This window comes from Hemiscyllium ocellatum, chromosome 15 (genome assembly GCF_020745735.1).
Source record: "Hemiscyllium ocellatum isolate sHemOce1 chromosome 15, sHemOce1.pat.X.cur, whole genome shotgun sequence".
NCBI lineage: Eukaryota > Metazoa > Chordata > Chondrichthyes > Orectolobiformes > Hemiscylliidae > Hemiscyllium > Hemiscyllium ocellatum.
In genome coordinates, this window is record NC_083415.1 from 66,221,263 (window position 1) to 66,239,082 (window position 17,820).

At 52.9% G+C, this 17,820-nt stretch overlaps 1 protein-coding gene across 2 annotated transcripts; it reads left to right on the plus strand.

Moving 5' to 3' along the window:
- Positions 1-3,965: 3,965 nt before the first annotated feature.
- On the plus strand, positions 3,966-17,551 carry mrgbp (MRG/MORF4L binding protein). 2 transcript variants are annotated; one of them, XM_060836189.1, is made up of 5 exons: positions 3,966-4,181; positions 9,978-10,099; positions 14,247-14,355; positions 14,986-15,060; positions 16,920-17,551. In XM_060836189.1, exons 1-5 carry the CDS (start codon positions 4,058-4,060, stop codon positions 17,090-17,092), a joined length of 603 nt encoding a protein of 200 aa, XP_060692172.1. In that variant the 5' UTR covers positions 3,966-4,057; the 3' UTR covers positions 17,093-17,551. The 2 variants fall into 2 exon arrangements, with proteins under 2 accessions (XP_060692172.1, XP_060692173.1); XM_060836190.1 differs by having other exon boundaries at positions 14,274-14,355.
- The last annotated feature ends 269 nt before the right edge of the window (positions 17,552-17,820 follow it).

Below are 17,820 nucleotides of genomic sequence, written 5' to 3' on the forward strand. Positions count from 1 at the left end.
GTTTTTACCCAGGAGTGTCTTGCATGGCCATTTCATGAACAGTGAAGAGTTAGCCATGTTCTGCCCAGAGTATTATATGAGCAAGTTGGGTAAGAATGACAGATTTAAGTACAACCCAGCTGCAAGTCTAGCTTTTAATGGGCAATGAATATTCTCACACAGAAATCCCTTGGATCCATCCTACTCCGAGCAGTTCAGAGAGGGTTCATTGACTGATTACTGGGATGAGGCAGGCAATCTAAAAGGAAGTGTTGAACAGACCAGGTTTGTATCTTTGGGAGTTTAGAAGAACAAGGGGGTGATCTTATTAAAATATGTGAGATTTTGGTGGGACCAGTAAAGGTGGATTACAGAATGACAGCTAGAGTGGTAAGTAGCACTCCAAAAAGTTTAATTTAATTGAAAATCTCAAAAAGGTTTAGTGAGTAGACCCACTGGTAACATGCAGTTACAGACACTGGGACAAGGTGTGAGGTGAAGGGTTTGGCCTACACCAGGAGCAAGGGGAGGGAAGGTCACTGTTGCTCCATGCTCATGCCCACCCACACATTGCCACCCGACCTTCTGCGGGGTAAAAACAATGACTGCAGATGCTGGAAACCAGATTTTGGAATAGTGGTGCTGGAAGAGCACAGCAGTTCAGGCAGTATCCGAGGAGCAGTAAAATCGACATTTCGGGCAAGAGCCCTTCATCAGGAATAAAGTTTCTGCAGCTGCCATGTTCCCTTTCCCGGAGCCAGGAGGCCATGCTGAGTTAGGAGGTAGATAGACAGAAGGCTGGAAGAACATTGTTGACAGGAATAGTGCCAAAAGATTGGAGGATAGTGAATGTTGTTCCTTTGTTCAAGAAAGGAAGTAGAGACAACCCTGGTAATTATAGACCTGTGAGCTTTACTTTGGTTGTAGGTAAGGTGTTGAAAAAGGTTAAAAGAGAAATGATTTATAATCATCTGGAGAGGAATAAGTTGATTAGGGATAGTCAACACGGTTTTGTGAAGGGTAGGTCATGCCTCACAAACCTTATTGAGTTCTTTGAGAAGGTGACCAAACAGGTGGATGTGGTGTATATGTATTTCAGGAAGGTATTTGATAAGGTTCCCCACAGTAGGCTATTGCAGAAAATACAGAAGTATGGGATTGAGGGTGATTTAGCAGTTTGGATCAGAAATTGGCTAGCTGAAACAAGACAGGGGGTGGTGGTTGATGGGAAATGCTTATCCTGGAGTTCAGTTGCTAGTGGTGAACGGCAAGGATCTGTTTTGAGGCCACTGCTGTTTGTCATTTTTATCAATGACCCGGATGAGGGTGTAAAAGGATGGGATAGTAAATTTGACACTAAGGTCGGTGGAGTTGTGGACAGTGCTGAAGGATGTTGCAGGTTTCGCAGGGACATAGATAAGCTGCAGAGCTGGGCTGAGAGGTGGCAAATGAAGTTTAATGCAGAAAAGTGTGAGATGATTCACTTTAGAAGGAGCAATAGGAATAGAGTACTGGGCTAATGGTAAGATTCTTGGTAGTGTAAATGAGTAGAGAGATCTCTGTGTCCATGTACATAGATCCCTGAAAGTTGCCATCCAGGTTGATAGGGTTGTTAATAAGGCATACAGTGTTAACTTTTATTGGTAGAGAAATTGAGTTTCAGAGTCACGAGGTCATGCTGCAGCTGTACAAAATTCTGGTGTGGCCGCACTTGGAGTACTTACAGTTCTGGTCACCTCATTATTAGAAGGATTAGATTAGATTACTTACAGTGTGGAAACAGGCCCTTCGGCCCAACAAGTCCACACCGACCCGCCGAAGCGCAACCCACTCATACCCCTACATTTACCCCTTACCTAACACTATGGGCAATTTAGCATGGCCAATTCACCTGACCCGCACATCTTTGGACTGTGGGAGGAAACCGGAGCACCCGGAGGAAACCCACGCAGACACGGGGAGAATGTGCAAACTCCACACAGTCAATCGCCTGAGTCGGGAATTGAACCCGGGTCTCAGGCGCTGTGAGGCAGCAGTGCTAACCACTGTGCCACCGCGCCGCCCACGCGGAAGCTTTGGAAAAGGTTCAAAGGAGATTTACTAGAATGTTGCCTGGTATGGAGGGAAGGTCTTATGAGGAATGACCAAAGGACTTAAGGCTGTTTTCATAAGAGAAAGGTGACTTAATTGAGACATATAAGATAAGGAGAAAGTGAGGATTGCAGATGCTAGAGATCAGAGTTGAGAGTGCAGTGCTGGAAAAGTACAGCAGGTCAGGCAGCACGAGGAGCAAGAGAATCAATGTTTCGGGCATAAGCCCTTCACCAGAAAGAAGGGCTGATGAAGGGCTTATGCCAAAAACATCGATTGTCCTGCTCCTCAGATGATACCTGACCTGCTGGGCTTTTCCAGCACTACACTCTCAATATAAGATAATCAGAGGGTTAGATAGGCTGGATAGTGAGAGCCTTTTTCTTCAGATGGTGATGGCTAGCAGGAGGGGAGTAGTAGGGATGTGGAACGCAATGTAACAGTGGTAGACTTACCAGCTGTAAGGGCATTTAAATGGTCATTGGACAGACATATGAGTGAAAATGGATCAGCGCAGGACAAATGGGCTTCAGATTGGTTTCACAGGTCGGCACAACATTGAGGGCCGAAGGGCGGGTACTATGCTGTAATGTTCTATGTTCCAACACAGCAAGCCAAGCAGCATCAGGTGAAGTTGACATTTTGGGTGGAACTCGTTTCCTTCTCCACCTCCTGATGCTACCTGGCATGCTGTGTTCATTCAGCCTCCGACTTGCCTACCTGGGATTCCAGCATCTACAGTTGTTTTGTCTCTAACAGTAGTTGGTCTGGGCAGGGCTAGTCAAAGTATTGTCTGCAGGGGACCAGGCAGCAGCATTCTGACCTTTGAAGGGTGAAGTTCCACCCCTGTTTCTGATTATCGGCCAAGTCCCTGGGGTCCAGGATCACATGCAGCAATGTTGCCCTGGGGTCCAGGATCACATGCAGCAATGTTGCCCTGGAGTCCAGGATCACATGCAGCAATGTTGCCCTGGAGTCCAGGATCACATGCAGCAATGTTGCCCTGGAGTCCAGGATCACATGCAGCAATGTTGCCCTGGGGTCCAGGATCACATGCAGCAATGTTGCCCTGGAGTCCAGGATCACATGCAGCAATGTTACCCTGGAGTCCAGGATCACATGCAGCAATGTTGCCCTGAGTCCAGGATCACATGCAGCAATGTTGCCCTAGAGTCCAGGATCACATGCAGCAATGTTGCCCTGGAGTCCAGGATCACATGCAGCAATGTTGCCCTGGAGTCCAGGATCACATGCAGCAATGTTGCCCTAGAGTCCAGGATCACATGCAGCAATGTTGCCCTGGAGTCCAGGATCACATGCAGCAATGTTGCCCTGGAGTCCAGGATCACATGCAGCAATGTTGCCCTAGAGTCCAGGATCACATGCAGCAATGTTGCCCTGGAGTCCAGGATCACATGCAGCAATGTTGCCCTAGAGTCCAGGATCACATGCAGCAATGTTGCCCTGAGTCCAGGATCACATGCAGCAATGTTGCCCTGGAGTCCAGGATCACATGCAGCAATGTTGCCCTAGAGTCCAGGATCACATGCAGCAATGTTGCCCTGGAGTCCAGGATCACATGCAGCAATGTTGCCCTGGAGCAGGCCCCTGCCCTCACTCAGTAATTACACAGTGGGCTGGTTAGCACAGCCAGCCCTGAGCAACAACTGACAGCTCAGCTCTCACCACAGGCTGCTGCCAGGCTCCACATGGGGCTGGGGGCATGGGAGGGGGCGGGGCCAGGTGTGGGCGGGGCCAAGTATGGGCGGGGGCGCGGCCAAGGGGAGGGGGGGGGGGGGGGGGAGGGGCCGAAATGGAGGGGGAGGGGCGGAGAGGGGAGGTGCCGAAAATGAGGGGGAGGGGCCGAGAGGAAGGGGGAGGGGCCGAGAGGGAGGTGGGAGGGGCCGAGAGTTGTCCGTTGAGGGTAGGCCTCAGGCCTCGGCGCTGGAGTGTCCGGGTGGCCCCGGTGAAGGGCTCGCGGTCGGTTATGGCTGAAGTGCAGGCGCCGCTGCCGCCGCCTGTGGAGAAGGAGCGGGAGGAGGAGGCGGTGTCCTGGAGCCCGGAGGTGGAGGTCTGCCTCTTCCACGCGATGTTGGGCCACAAGCCTGTCGGTGAGTGAGGGGGGGGAGACACCCCCCACCCGCGGGGAAACCAGGCCCCCCCCGCTTCCCCTTCTCCACCCGCTCACCCCCACTCTACCCTCCCACTCCCCTACACCCTCCCCACAATCCCCTCCCCCCTCACTCCCCCCTCCCCCCCACTCACCCCCCTCCCCCCCACTCACCCCCCCACTCACCCCACTCACCCCCCTCCCCCCCCACTCACCCCCTCCCCCCCCCCCCCCACTCTCCCCCCCTCCCCCCCCCCCCCCCACTCTCCCCCCCCCCCCCCCCACCCTCCCCCCCCCCTCCCCCCCACTCTCCCCCCCCCTCCCCCCCCTCTCCCCCCCCCTCCCCCCCACTCTCCCCCCCCCTCCCCCCCACTCTCACCCCCCTCCCCCCACTCTCACCCCCCCTCCCCCCCACTCTCACCCCCCCCTCCCCCTGCCCCCCACTCTCTCACCCCACCTCCCCCCACCCCCCACCACTCTCACTCCACCCCCCACCACTCTCACTCCCCCTCCCCCCACTCTCACCCCCTCCCCCCACTCTCACCCCCCCTCCCCCCCACTCTCACCCCCACCTCCCCCCACCCTCCCCCCCACTCTCACCCCCACCTCCCCCCCACCCCCCCCCCCACCCTCACCCCCACCTCCCCCCCACCCTCACCCCCACCCTCCCCCCCACCTCCCCCCCACCCTCACCCCCACCTCCCCCCCACCTCCCCCCCACCCTCACCCCCACCTCCCCCCCCACCCTCACCCCCACCTCACCCCCACCTCCCCCCCACCTCACCCCCACCCTCCCCCCCACCCTCACCCCCACCTCCCCCCCACCCTCACCCCCACCTCCCCCCCACTCTCACCCCCACCTCCCCCCCACTCTCACCCCCACCTCCCCCCCACTCTCACCCCCACCTCCCCCCCCACTCTCACCCCCACCTCCCCCCCCACTCTCTCCCCCACCTCCCCCCCCACTCTCACCCCCACCTCCCCCCCACTCTCACCCCCACCTCCCCCCCACCTCCCCCCCACCTCCCCCCCACTCTCACCCCCACTCTCACCCCCACCTCCCTCCCCACTCTCACCCCCACCTCCCTCCCCACTCTCACCCCCCACCTCCCTCCCCACTCTCATCCCCACCTCCCTCCCCACTCTCATCCCCACTCCCCCCCCACTCTCATCCCCACTCCCCCCCCACTCTCATCCCCACTCCCCCCCCACTCTCATCCCCACTCCATCCCCACTCCCCCCTACACCCCCAACACCCCCCCACACTCCCCCTACAGCCCCCCGCTCCGCCCCCCCCGCTCCCCCCCGCTCCGCCTCACTCCCCCCCACTCCCCCCCACTCCCCCCCACTCCCCCCCACTCCCCCCCCCTCTTCCCCCCACTCCCCCCTCACTTCCCCCCACTCCCCCCTCACTTCCCCCCACTCCCCCCCACTCCCCCCTCACTTCCCCCCACTCCCCCCACTCCCCCCTCACTTCCCCCCACTCCCCCCCACTCCCCCCCACTCCCCCCCCACTCCCCCCTCACTTCCCCCCACTCCCCCCACTCCCCCCTCACTTCCCCCCACTCCCCCCTCACTTCCCCCCACTCCCCCCTCACTTCCCCCCACTCCCCCCTCACTTCCCCCCACTCCCCCCTCACTTCCCCCCACTCCCCCCTCACTTCCCCCCACTCCCCCCTCACTTCCCCCACCCCCCCCCACTCCCCCCTCACTTCCCCCCCCACCCCCCCCCCACTCCCCCCTCACTTCCCCCCCCTCACTCCCCCCCCCACTCCCCCCTCACTTCCCCCCCCACTCCCCCCTCACTTCCCCCCCCACTCCCCCCTCACTTCCCCCCCCACTCCCCCCTCACTTCCCCCCCCCACTCCCCCCTCACTTCCCCCCCCCCCCCCCCCTCACTTCCCCCCCCACTCCCCCCTCACTTCCCCCCACTCCCCCCTCACTTCCCCCCACTCCCCCCCACTCCCCCCTCACTTCCCCCCACTCCCCCCTCACTTCCCCCCACTCCCCCCTCACTTCCCCCCACTCCCCCCCCACTCCCCCCACACTCCCCCCCCACTCCCCCCCTCCCCCCTCACTTCCCCCCACTCCCCCCCCCCCCCACTCCCCCCCACTCCCCCCTCACTTCCCCCCACTCCCCCCTCACTTCCCCCCACTCCCCCCTCACTTCCCCCCACTCCCCCCTCACTTCCCCCCACTCCCCCCTCACTTCCCCCCACTCCCCCCTCACTTCCCCCACTCCCCCCTCACTTCCCCCCACTCCCCCCTCACTTCCCCCACTCCCCCCTCACTTGCCCCCTCATTCTCCCCCTCACTTCCCCCTTACTTCCCCCCCACGCCCCACTCCCCCTACACCCCTCCACTCCCCCTACACCCCTCCACTCCCCCTACACCCCTCCACTCCCCCTACAACACCTCCACTCCCCCTACAACACCTCCACTCCCCCACACCCCCCACTCCCCCACGCCCCTCCACCGCCCCACGCCCCTCCACCGCCCCTACACCCCTCTACTGCCCCTACACTCCCCCTACACCCCCCACTCCCTCCCTACACCCCTCACTCCCCTTATGCGCCCCCCAAGCTCCCCCCACGCGCCCCCGGCCCCCCATAAAACCCCACTCCCCCTACACGCCCTCCACTCCCCTACAGACAACCCCCCCCCCCAATGAAGTAGTGGCGCTCCGAAAACTAGTGTGCTTCCAATTAAACCTGTTGGGCTATAACCTGGTGTTGTGTGATCTTTAACTTTGTGCATCCTGACCTTTATACCGCTGAGGCCAAACGCCAGCTCACGGACGCCTCCTCCTATTGCCTCCTTGACCATGACCCCACCTCCCACCACCAAACCATCATCTCCCAGACCATCCATAACCTCATCACCTCAGGGGATCTCCCATCCACCGCCTCCAACCTCATAGTCCCACAACCCCGCACCGCCCGTTTCTACCTCCTGCCCAAAATCCACAAACCTGCCTGCTCCGGCCGACCCATTGTCTCAGCCTGCTCCTGCCCCACCGAACTCATTTCTGCATACCTCGACACGGTTTAGTCCTAGAACTCCCCACCTACGTTCGGGACACCACCCACGCCCTCCACCTCCTCCATGATTTTCGCTTCCCCGGTCCCCAACGCCTTATCTTCACCATGGACATCCTGTCCCTGTACACCTCCATCCCCCATCACGAAGGACTCAAAGCCCTCCGCTTCTTCCTTTCCCGCCGCACCAACCAGTACCCTTCCACCGACACCCTCCTTCGACTGACTGAACTGGTCCTCACCCTGAACAACTTCGCTTTCCAATCCTCCCACTTCCTCCAAACTAAAGGAGTTGCCATGAGCACCTGCATGGGCCCCAGCTATGCCTGTCTCTTCGTAGGATATGTGGAACAGTCCATCTTCCATCTTCCGCAGCTACACTGGCACCACCCCCCACCTTTTCCTCCGCTACATCAATGACTGTATCAGTGCTGCCTCATGCTCCCACGAGGAGGTTGAACAGTTCATCAACTTTATCAACACCTTCCACCCCGACCTCAAATTCACCTGGACCGTCTCAGATTCCTCCCTCCCCTTCCTAGACCTTTCCATTTCTATCTTGGGCGACCAACTCAACACGGACATTTACTATAAATCGACTGACTCCCACAGCTACCTAGATTACACCTCCCACCCTGCCCTCTGTAAAAACGCAATCCCATATTCCCAATTCCTTCGTCTCCGCCGCATCTACTCCCAGGAGGACCAGTTCCAATACCGTACAGCCCAGATGGCCTCCTTCTTCAAAGACCGCAGATTCTCCCCAGAGGTGATCGACGATGCCCTCCACCACATCTCCTCCACTTCCTGCTCCTCCGCCCTTGAGCCCCGCCTCTCCAATCGCCACCAGGACAGAACCCCACTGGTCCTCACCTACCACCCCACCAACCTCCGTATACAGCGTATCATCCGCCGTCATTTCTGTCACCTCCAAACGGACCCCACCACCAGGGATATATTTCCCTCCCCTCCCCTATCAGCGTTCCGAAAAGACCACTCCCTCCGTGACTCCCTCATCAGGTCCACACCCCCCACCAACCCAACCTCCACTCCCGGCACCTTCCCCTGCAACCGCAGGAAATGCAAAACTTGGGCCCACACCTCCTCCCTTACCTCTCTCTAAGGTCCGAAGGGATCCTTCCTTATCCGCCACAAATTCACCTGCACCTCCACACACATCATCTATTGCATTCGCTGCACCCGATCTGGGACGCCCGGACCAACCAACCCAACTACCCCGTGGCTCAACACTTTAACTCCACCAAGGAGATGCAGGTCCTTGGACTCCTCCATCGCCAGAACACAACAACACGATGGTTGGAGGAAGAGCGCCTCATCTTCCGCCTGGGAACCCTCCAACCACAAGGGATGAACTCAGATTTCTCCAGTTTCCTCATTTCCCCTCCCACCTTGTCTCAGTCGATTCCCTTGAACTCAACACCGCCCTCCAAACCTGCAATCTTCTTCCTGACCTCTCCGCCCCCACCCCACTCGGACCTATCACCCTCACCTTGACCTCCTTCCACCTATCACATCTCCATCGCCCCTCCCTCAAGTCCCTCCTCCCTACCTTTTATCTTAGCCTGCTGGACACACTTTCCTCATTCCTGATGAAGGGCTTATGCCCGAAGCGTCGAATTTCCTGTTCCTTGGATGCTGCCTGACCTGCTGTGCTTTAACCAGCAACACATTTCCAGCTCTGATCTCCAGCATCTGCAGACCTCACTTTTTACTTTGTGCACCCCAGACCAACACTGGCATCTCCAAATCATGACTTCCTAATGTGTTGTGCTCCGACTTGCTCTCTGTACTCCACGTGGGATCTAACCAGGGTTTTGTATAATTGCGGCATAGCTTCTGCATTCTTATACTGGGATCCTATGATGCTTGTCCGCAGATCTCTGAAAGACAGATTAATAGGGTTGTTAAGAAGTTATACAGGACACTTGCCTATCAGTTGTGCCATAGCTGATAAAATCAGAGAGATTATGTTGGAGCTGTACATGTCTTTGGTTAGGCCACAGCTGGAGTACTGTGGGAAGGATGTGATTGTACTGGATGGAGAGCAGAGGAGAGGTGCCTAGGGTGGAGCATTTTAGCAATGAGGAGCGCCTCCTCTTCGAGTACAGTGGTAATGCACCTACCATTGGACCAAGACACTCAGAATCAAGTCCCACCTGCTCCAGAGGTACGTTCTAATATCTCTGAACCAGGTAACTCGTAAAGATATTGGGTTGTTTTCTTTGGACCAGAAAAGGCTGAGTGGGGGACCTAATTGAGGTGTATAAGATTATGTGGGGTATGGATGGGGTGAATAGGAAACAGCTGTTCCCCTTCATTAAAAGGTTAATGGTGAGGGGGCATAGTTTGCAGATGCAAGGTAGGAAGTTTCGAGGGAAGTTGAGGAAAAGTTTTTTTTTCGGCCACAAGGTGGCAGGGGTCTGGGAGGGTCGATGGGTTGGGACACCTCACAACCTTTACAAAGTACATGAACAAGCACTTGAAATGTCATAAAATTCAAGGCTATGGGCCTAATGCAGGAACATGGGTTAGTGTAGGTATGCCAGCACTCACTTGATGGGCTGAAGGGCTCTTCTGTGCTTTATAACTCTATGACTCTAACTCAGCAAGGTTAGAGCAGGTGAGTTCTTCCTTTTGACCTGGTTCAATGTACGCCCCTCGGCACCAACACTCCAAACAGCATAGTTGATCATTCAGTTCAATGCAGAATAACTCCAGATTTCTCTCTCTCTCAACAGGAGTAAACAGGCACTTCCACATGATCTGTATTCGGGACAAATTCAGCCAGAATATCGGACGCCAAGTCTCCTCAAAAATCGTTTGGGAGCATTTAAATGTCATGTATGACATGCAAGCCCTGGTATGTTGCAGGTTACGATATGGCTTTGGTTTGGGTCTGTTGGGTTGAAGGGTAAGTGTTCACTTGGAGAATTCTGTTTAGATCCACACGGTAGCACAATGACGATCAATCACAGATGGTTGTATTTTGTACTCGTTAGTTGTTCAGAGTTATGTATGGGGACTCAGATTGTTCTGCAGAAATCAGAGCACAGAAGCAGGTAATTAGGTTCATCCAGACAGTGTTGGTGCTCCCCTGTCTCTTAGCGGAAATGGTGATGTAGCGGGAATGTCAATGGACTAGGCCATGGGTCCACATTCCACCATGGCAGATGAAATTTGGTGCTGCATTCCAGTTTTCCACCATCCATTGGATGTAAAAAAAACCCTTTCCTCAGATTTTCTCTAAACCTTTTGCCCTTTAACTTGAAATAGTGGCAAGTGATGAAATTTTGAATTCAATAAAAATCAAATTAAAAGCTAGCTGAAGCTAATCGTGTCACTGTCAATTGTTGTAAAAAAAAATCTGTTAGGCATGGAGCTCGACCTTCACATTTAGAGCAGAGAACAGTCCAGCACAGAACAGGCCCTTCAGCCCACAATGTTGTCCCGACCACTGATCCTCATGTATGCACCCTCACATTTCTGTGACCATACGCATGTCCAGCAGTCTTTTGAGTGTCCCCAATGACCTTGCTTCCACAACTGCTGCTGGCAACGCATTCCATGCTCTCTCAACTCTCTGTGTAAAGAACCCGCCTCTGACATCCCCTCTATACTTTCCTCCAACCAGCTTAAAACTATGACCCCTCGTGTTAGCCATTTCTGCCCTGGGAAATAGTCTCTGGCTATCCACTCTATCAATGCCTCTCATTATCTTGTATACCTCAATTAGGTCCCCTCTCATCCTCCTTTTCTCCAAGGCATGTGCAGATCAGTGATTAGCACTGCTGCCTCACAGCACAAGGACCTGTGTTCGATTCTATGTGACTGTCTTTATGGAGTATACACATTCTCCCCACGTTTGCGTGGGTTCTCTCAGAATGCTCCAGTTTCCTCTCTCAGGTTTACAGGTTCGGGTGGATTGGCCATGCTAAATTACTCAGAATGTCCAGGGATTTGCAGGCTAGGTTGATTAGCCATGGGAAAATGCAGAGTTACAGGGATAGGGTAGCTGGAAGGGTCTGAATGGGATGCTGTTTGGAGGAGCAGGAGAATCGACGTTTCGGGCATAAGCCCTTCCTGAAGAAGCATCGATTCTCCTGCTCCTTGGATGCTGCCTGACCTGCTGATCTTTCCAGCAACACATTTTTCAGCTCTGATCTCCAGCATCTGCAGTCCTCATTTTCACCTGCTGTTTGGAGGGACAGTGTGGACTCAATGGGGCAAATGGCCTGCTTCCACACTTTAGGGATTCTTTGATAATGTGACTACATGTGACTTTAGACTTGCAGCAAAAAGTGTTGGCATTGTTGCCATTAGGCTAGCTTTTTAATTCCAGATTTCATTCCAACTAAAAGTTCACTAACTGTCGGAGTGGGTTTCAAACCCAAGTCTTCAGAACACTAATCTGGCAGGAGGGGGATTGTTGAACATTCCTGACATTCCTGGTGAGGAGCTTATGCTCGAAATGTCGACTCATTTTTTCCTTAGATGCTGCCTGACCAGCTGTGCTTTTCCCACACCACACTTTTGGAGTCTGATCTCCAGCATCTGCAGTCCCCACTTTCTCCTGGGAGGTGGCGCGGGGGGTGTTGTTTATTGGGCCATGCCCTTTACACAATGGCATAGAGGATGGCAATAAATGCTGGCCTTGTCACTGATCCCAGATCCTGACGTGGGGAATAAATGCTGGCCCTGTCACTGATCCCAGATCCCGATATGGGGAATAAATGCTGGCCCTGTCACTGATTCCCAGATCCCGATATGGGGAATAAATGCTGGCCCTGTCACTGATTCCCAGATCCTGACGTGGGGAATAAATGCTGGCCATGTCACTGATTCCCAGATCCCGACAAGGGGAAAAAAAGCTGACTGTGTCACTGATTCCCAGATCCCGATATGGGGAATAAATGCTGCCCTTGTCACTGATCCCAGATTCCGACACGGGAAATAAATGTTAGCTGTGTCACTGACTCCCAGATCCTGACATGGGGAATAAATGCTGGCCTTGTCACTGATTCCCAGATCCCGACATGGGGAATAAAAGCTGGCCGAGTCATTGATTCCCAGATCCCGATATACGGAATAAATGCTGGCCTTGTCACTGATTCCCAGATCCCGACATGAGGAATAAATGCTGGCCGTGTCACTGATTCCCAGATTCCGACATGGGGAATAAATGCTGACTGTGTCAGTGATCCCAGATCCCGACATGGGGAATAAATGCTGGCTGTGTCACTGATGCTGCCTAACCTGCTGTGCTTTGACCAGCAACACATTTGCAGCTGTGTCACTGATTCCCAGATCCCGACATGGGGAATAAATGCTGACTGTGTCAGTGATCCCAGATCCCGACATGGGGAATAAAAGCTTGCCTTGTCACTGATTCCCAGATTCCGACTTGGGAAATAAATGCTGGCCGTGTCACTGATTCCCAGATTCCGACATGGGGAATAAATGCTGGCCTTGTCACAGATTCCCAGATTCCGACTTGGGAAATAAATGCTGGCCGTGTCACTGATTCCCAGATCCCGACATGGGGAATAAATGCTGGCCGTGTCACTGATTCCCAGATCCCGACATGGGGAATAAAAGCTGGCTGTGTCACTGATTCCCAGATCCCGACGTGGGGAATAAATGCTGGCCGTGTCAGTGATCCCAGATTCCGACATGGGGAATAAAAGCTGGCCGTGTCAGTGATCCCAGATTCCGACATGGGGAATAAAAACTGGCTGTGTCACTGATTCCCAGATCCCGACATGGGGAATAAAAGCTGGCCGTGTCACTGATTCCCAGATCCTGACTTGGGGAATAAATGCTGGCTGTGTCACTGATTCCCAGATTCCGACATGGGGAATAAATGCTGGCCTTGTCACTGATTCCCAGATTCCGACTTGGGAAATAAATGCTGGCCGTGTCACTGATTCCCAGATCCCGACATGGGGAATAAATGCTGGCCGTGTCACTGATTCCCAGATCCTGACATGGGGAATAAATGTTGGCCGTGTCAGTGATTCCCAGATCCCGACATGGGGAATAAATGCTGGCTGTGTCACTGATTCCCAGATCCCGATATGGGGAATAAATGCTGCCCTTGTCACTGATCCCAGATTCCGACACGGGAAATAAATGTTAGCCGTGTCACTGACTCCCAGATCCCGACATGGGGAATAAAAGCTGGCCTTGTCACTGATTCCCAGATCCTGACGTGGGGAATAAATGCTGGCTGTGTCAGTGATCCCAGATCCCAACATGGGGAATAAATGCTGGCTGTGTCACTGATTCCCAGATTCCGACATGGGGAATAAATGCTGGCCGTGTCAGTGATTCCCAGATCCTGACGTTGGGAATAAATGCTGGCTATGTCACTGATTCCCAGATTCCGACATGGGGAATAAATGCTGGCTATGTCACTGATTCCCAGAGCGCAACATAGAGACCTTTTAAAACTGTTACCTAGTGTGAAAGCTTATTACATTAATCGAGATTAGAAATTAGTCATGGGTCACTCAGTTTTAACGATCTGTGGCTTTTCACAGGAGCAGTTATCAACAAAAACTGACACTGATGCACATGAGGATAGAGGTGGAAAGGTAACCAAAAGCTGGACACTCCAATCCCTTGAATCTAAACGCTTTGCCCCAGTTGTTTATTGCACCCTCAGTGACCAGACTTTCAGCGAACCTTCCCCCACAGTCAGGGATTCCCATTTCTTTGTTCCTCCATGCTTGGGGACCCTTTGCAATGTTAAAAATGCTTACTCAATGCAAGGTGCTATAATTATCAGCACCATTCACATTTTGGAGAGAGGAATTGAAGGTTTGCAAAGTGTCATTTTACTGCAAGCCATTTGTCTTCTATCGCCAACAAAATTTACATTCATATAGCACCTTAGTACAACAACGCAGCATACTTCACAGGACTGACGTTTGCATTGTGTTCATCTGAAGCACTTTGCAAAGATTTTCTACGTGAAGGACTTTATAACTGTTGTTTTCTCAGTTTAGGTTCCTTTGTTATCCATTGTTTTCCAGCACGAATCAGAAATCCTCCCTTTCCCAAATGGCGAGCGGAATTTTGTTCTTCCTGAAGACATTATTCATGAAGTAAAAGAAGGTATGGAGCTGTGGACAAGCAGATTTATTCGTTCCTGGGCTTGTGGCTCTGTAAAGTTCACATTTCTAACCCACCTCAGTTACAATCCTGTATACCAGAAAACCACAGTGAGGACTGAACCTCACAACTGTCATGGCCAGAGTCAGACAGTGTGGCGTTGGAAAAGCACAGCAGGTCAGGCAGCATCCAAGGAGCAGGAAAATCCATCAGAACAAAAGGCTATGCCTGAAACGTCGACTCTCCTGCTTCTTGGATGCTGCCTGACCTGCTGTGCTTTTCCAGCACCACATTTTTCGACTCTGGTCTCCAGCATCTGCAGTCCTCACTTTCTGCAACTGTCATGGTCACCCGACGTATGTGCGGGGATAGCTGACACACCACACCCACTCAACCCTCCCCATCCCCCACCCCACACACACACACACACACACACACACACACACACAGTGTGTGTGTCTCTCTCCCTCTCCTCACATACACACTCTCTCTCCCTCTGTCTCTTTCTCACTCTCACACTCGCATACACACTCTCTCTCTCTCTCACACGCACTCTCCAGTGCAGGGGTCATTGTCAACCCTTGGTTTCACTTTATGAATTTGGTGGGTGATGTTTTGAATCTTCAACCACAGGCAAGAGTGGACCAGAGGAAGAACTGAAGGATGAACACAAAGAGGAGTTGCTGGAGCAGCCACTTGCTGACGAGGGTACGTACCCGGTCTATTCAACTCTCTGCTTCAGCGTCAAAGTGAGATGGAGCTAAGCTGAGAAAGACCTGAAGCGAGTACAGTAAAGCCTTCTTTTAAATGCATGGTGAACTTCCCTAGATGGTAAATGAAGAATCTATGTTCAGTGAGCTGGTCCTGAGCATTAGGGACATATAACGTTTGTATCAGGTTCAGAGGGGACACTCAGACAGCACGGTCTCTGCAAACTGTTTGTGTATGTGCTCTGACTGACATGGCCATGGAATTCTCAGTGTCATACCCTGCTGACACTGTCTGAGACTCGGTCCGCCTGACAACTCAGGCAGGCTAAACACTTCCACCCCAGGGTGCACAGACTCTACAGGCAGGTTGGGAGATGACATGATGTCTCAGTAACTCCATAAGATTACCCCATAGTAAACAAAACCAGAAATTAATGGCCAAACTCAGCAGGTCTGGCGCCATCTGTGGGGAGAGAAACACAGCTTAATGTTTCCAGTCCAATGACTGTTCATCAGCATTGAACAAAGCTAAAAGATTGGTCTTGTTTCCCACACCAGTCATGTTATGTGATTGTTCTGGTGATTGAGGGTAGTTTACAGATTCATACAATTACTTTTAATTGCTTGCTACAGAATGTACAGCACAGACCCACCAACTGGTCCATGCTGCTATTTTCTTGTCCACACAAGCCTCCACACCACCCCCAAGTAGAGCTCATTAGGATTTGAATCAAGACATTTCCAAGCGGCTTCCAGTTACACGTGGCCAACCAGCAAAGGGCACAGCCTTCCTTCCTGCCAGGAAAGCTGGTGTGGGACAGACACTCCCACATCCTCATCTCTGGAGATCTGCAATCACTCCATTCAGGGTGTGACACCATCTGCATGTCCAACCAAATTAATAATGGACAAAGTTTGACACAGCGTTGCAGACAGATATCATCGTTCATTTCAAACATTTGGTATGTTCTGTTACATAACGTCATGTGTTTCAATTAGTTGCAGCTGTGAAGCAGGAGGCTGGAAGGTCCCATAAACAGCATCACATAAACATGGAGGTAGTCACTTTAGATAATGTTCGTTGAAAATTAAATATTACACAAGATCCAGGGGCAATTTATCTGAGGAAGGCACCTCCATTAGAACAGCTGTGATCCTCCGACAGTGCCCACTCCCTCAGCACTGACCTTCTAACTATGCAGCACTCCCTCAGTACAGATCTTCTGACAGTGCAGCACTCCCTCAGCACTGACCCTCCGATAGTGCAGCACTCCCTCAGCACTGACCCTCCGATAGTGCAGCAGTCCCTTAGCGCTGACTGTCCGACAGTGTCCGCTCCCTCAGCATTGACCCTCTGACACTGGCACTCCCTCAGCAATGACCCTCTGACAGTGTAGCACTCCCTCGGCGCTGACCCTCCGACAGTGTGGCACGCCCTTGGCGCTGACCCTCCGACAGTGTGGCACGCCCTCGGCGCTGACCCTCCGACAGTGCGGCACGCCCTCGGCGCTGACCCTCCGACAGTGCGGCACTCCCTCGGCGCTGACCCTCCAACAGTGCAGCACTCCCTCGGTGCTAACCTTCCGACAGTGCGGCGCTCTCCATTACTCTGCGCTTATGCCACCCTGCATTGTGAACTCTGTCTCGATGAGTGTGCTACTTATTGACCTAGTCATTATTATCGATGCATTGACATGAAACATAGTCTGCAATGGCAAATGGCTATAACTGCAAAAACAAATTGTCAAAAATGTAACGCAGCAATGCAATTAATTTGAGTATTGGCTTTGAATGTATCTTGTGGAAATGATTCAATCTTTCTTGAACAATGATTGATTTTGATTCTTGCATGTCCAGGTAACATGAAGATGATGGAGAAGCCAGCAGTGAAGGAGAGAACGCTGGTAGCCGGTGAGCTTGGGACTAAGGAGGTAATCGACAAGCGGAAAAGGAACCGAGCCACTGTGAACCTTCTGAGCGTGAGCAGTAACCCCTCCAGCCCCAGTGGAGCCAAACGCAGGCGTATTTAATTGACACCTCTCGACTGGTGTGTATCAAGGAGCCACTGTTAGTTTTGGACAAATCAACATGTTGGTTCACTGGAGTGAGTGAGAGAGGGGTTGAGAGAGACTCCAACTCACCTGAGGTGACTGCATAAAGAGCACAGACTGAAATGCCTCAGGATGCAAAGACTTGTCTTTCATCATCCTCTTAGTTTGATTTGTCATTCGCAGCATGTGATGTTGAACAGGTCGTCTGAATGACATTTTAATCCAGTCTGATAGCTGCCTTTCCAAGGTCTGCGATGTTGGACGAGAAATTAATCTCTTCTGAACTGTTTCGCATCTTTCCTGTTTGGAATTTCCTAAACCGTCTTTGTGACTCTTGTGGGATGCTAGCTTACGTTTTAATCTTATCCTGTTCACTCATTATTCCGGGTCATATTATATTTTTTCAAGTTTGTTCACATTAAAACCAGATTGAAAATATATTTGTGAACTGTGTAAAATTGAACGAACCAGTATGAAACTTGGGTGGAGTTGGGTGTGAACTGAGAGTCAGGTCAAATTGAAGAAGCCCAGTTGCAGAAACAACACCCACCACAGGGCTTGTTAAACTTGCAGGTGAAACTTGGGCAGGGTTGGTGCCTACTGAGTGTCACATCACATCAGAGAAGTGCTTCAGTTGATTGAAAGTCTGACTGTGTCTGTGATTGATGGTGGGGAAATGCTAGGGTCTATTGCTACTGCTCTGCTCA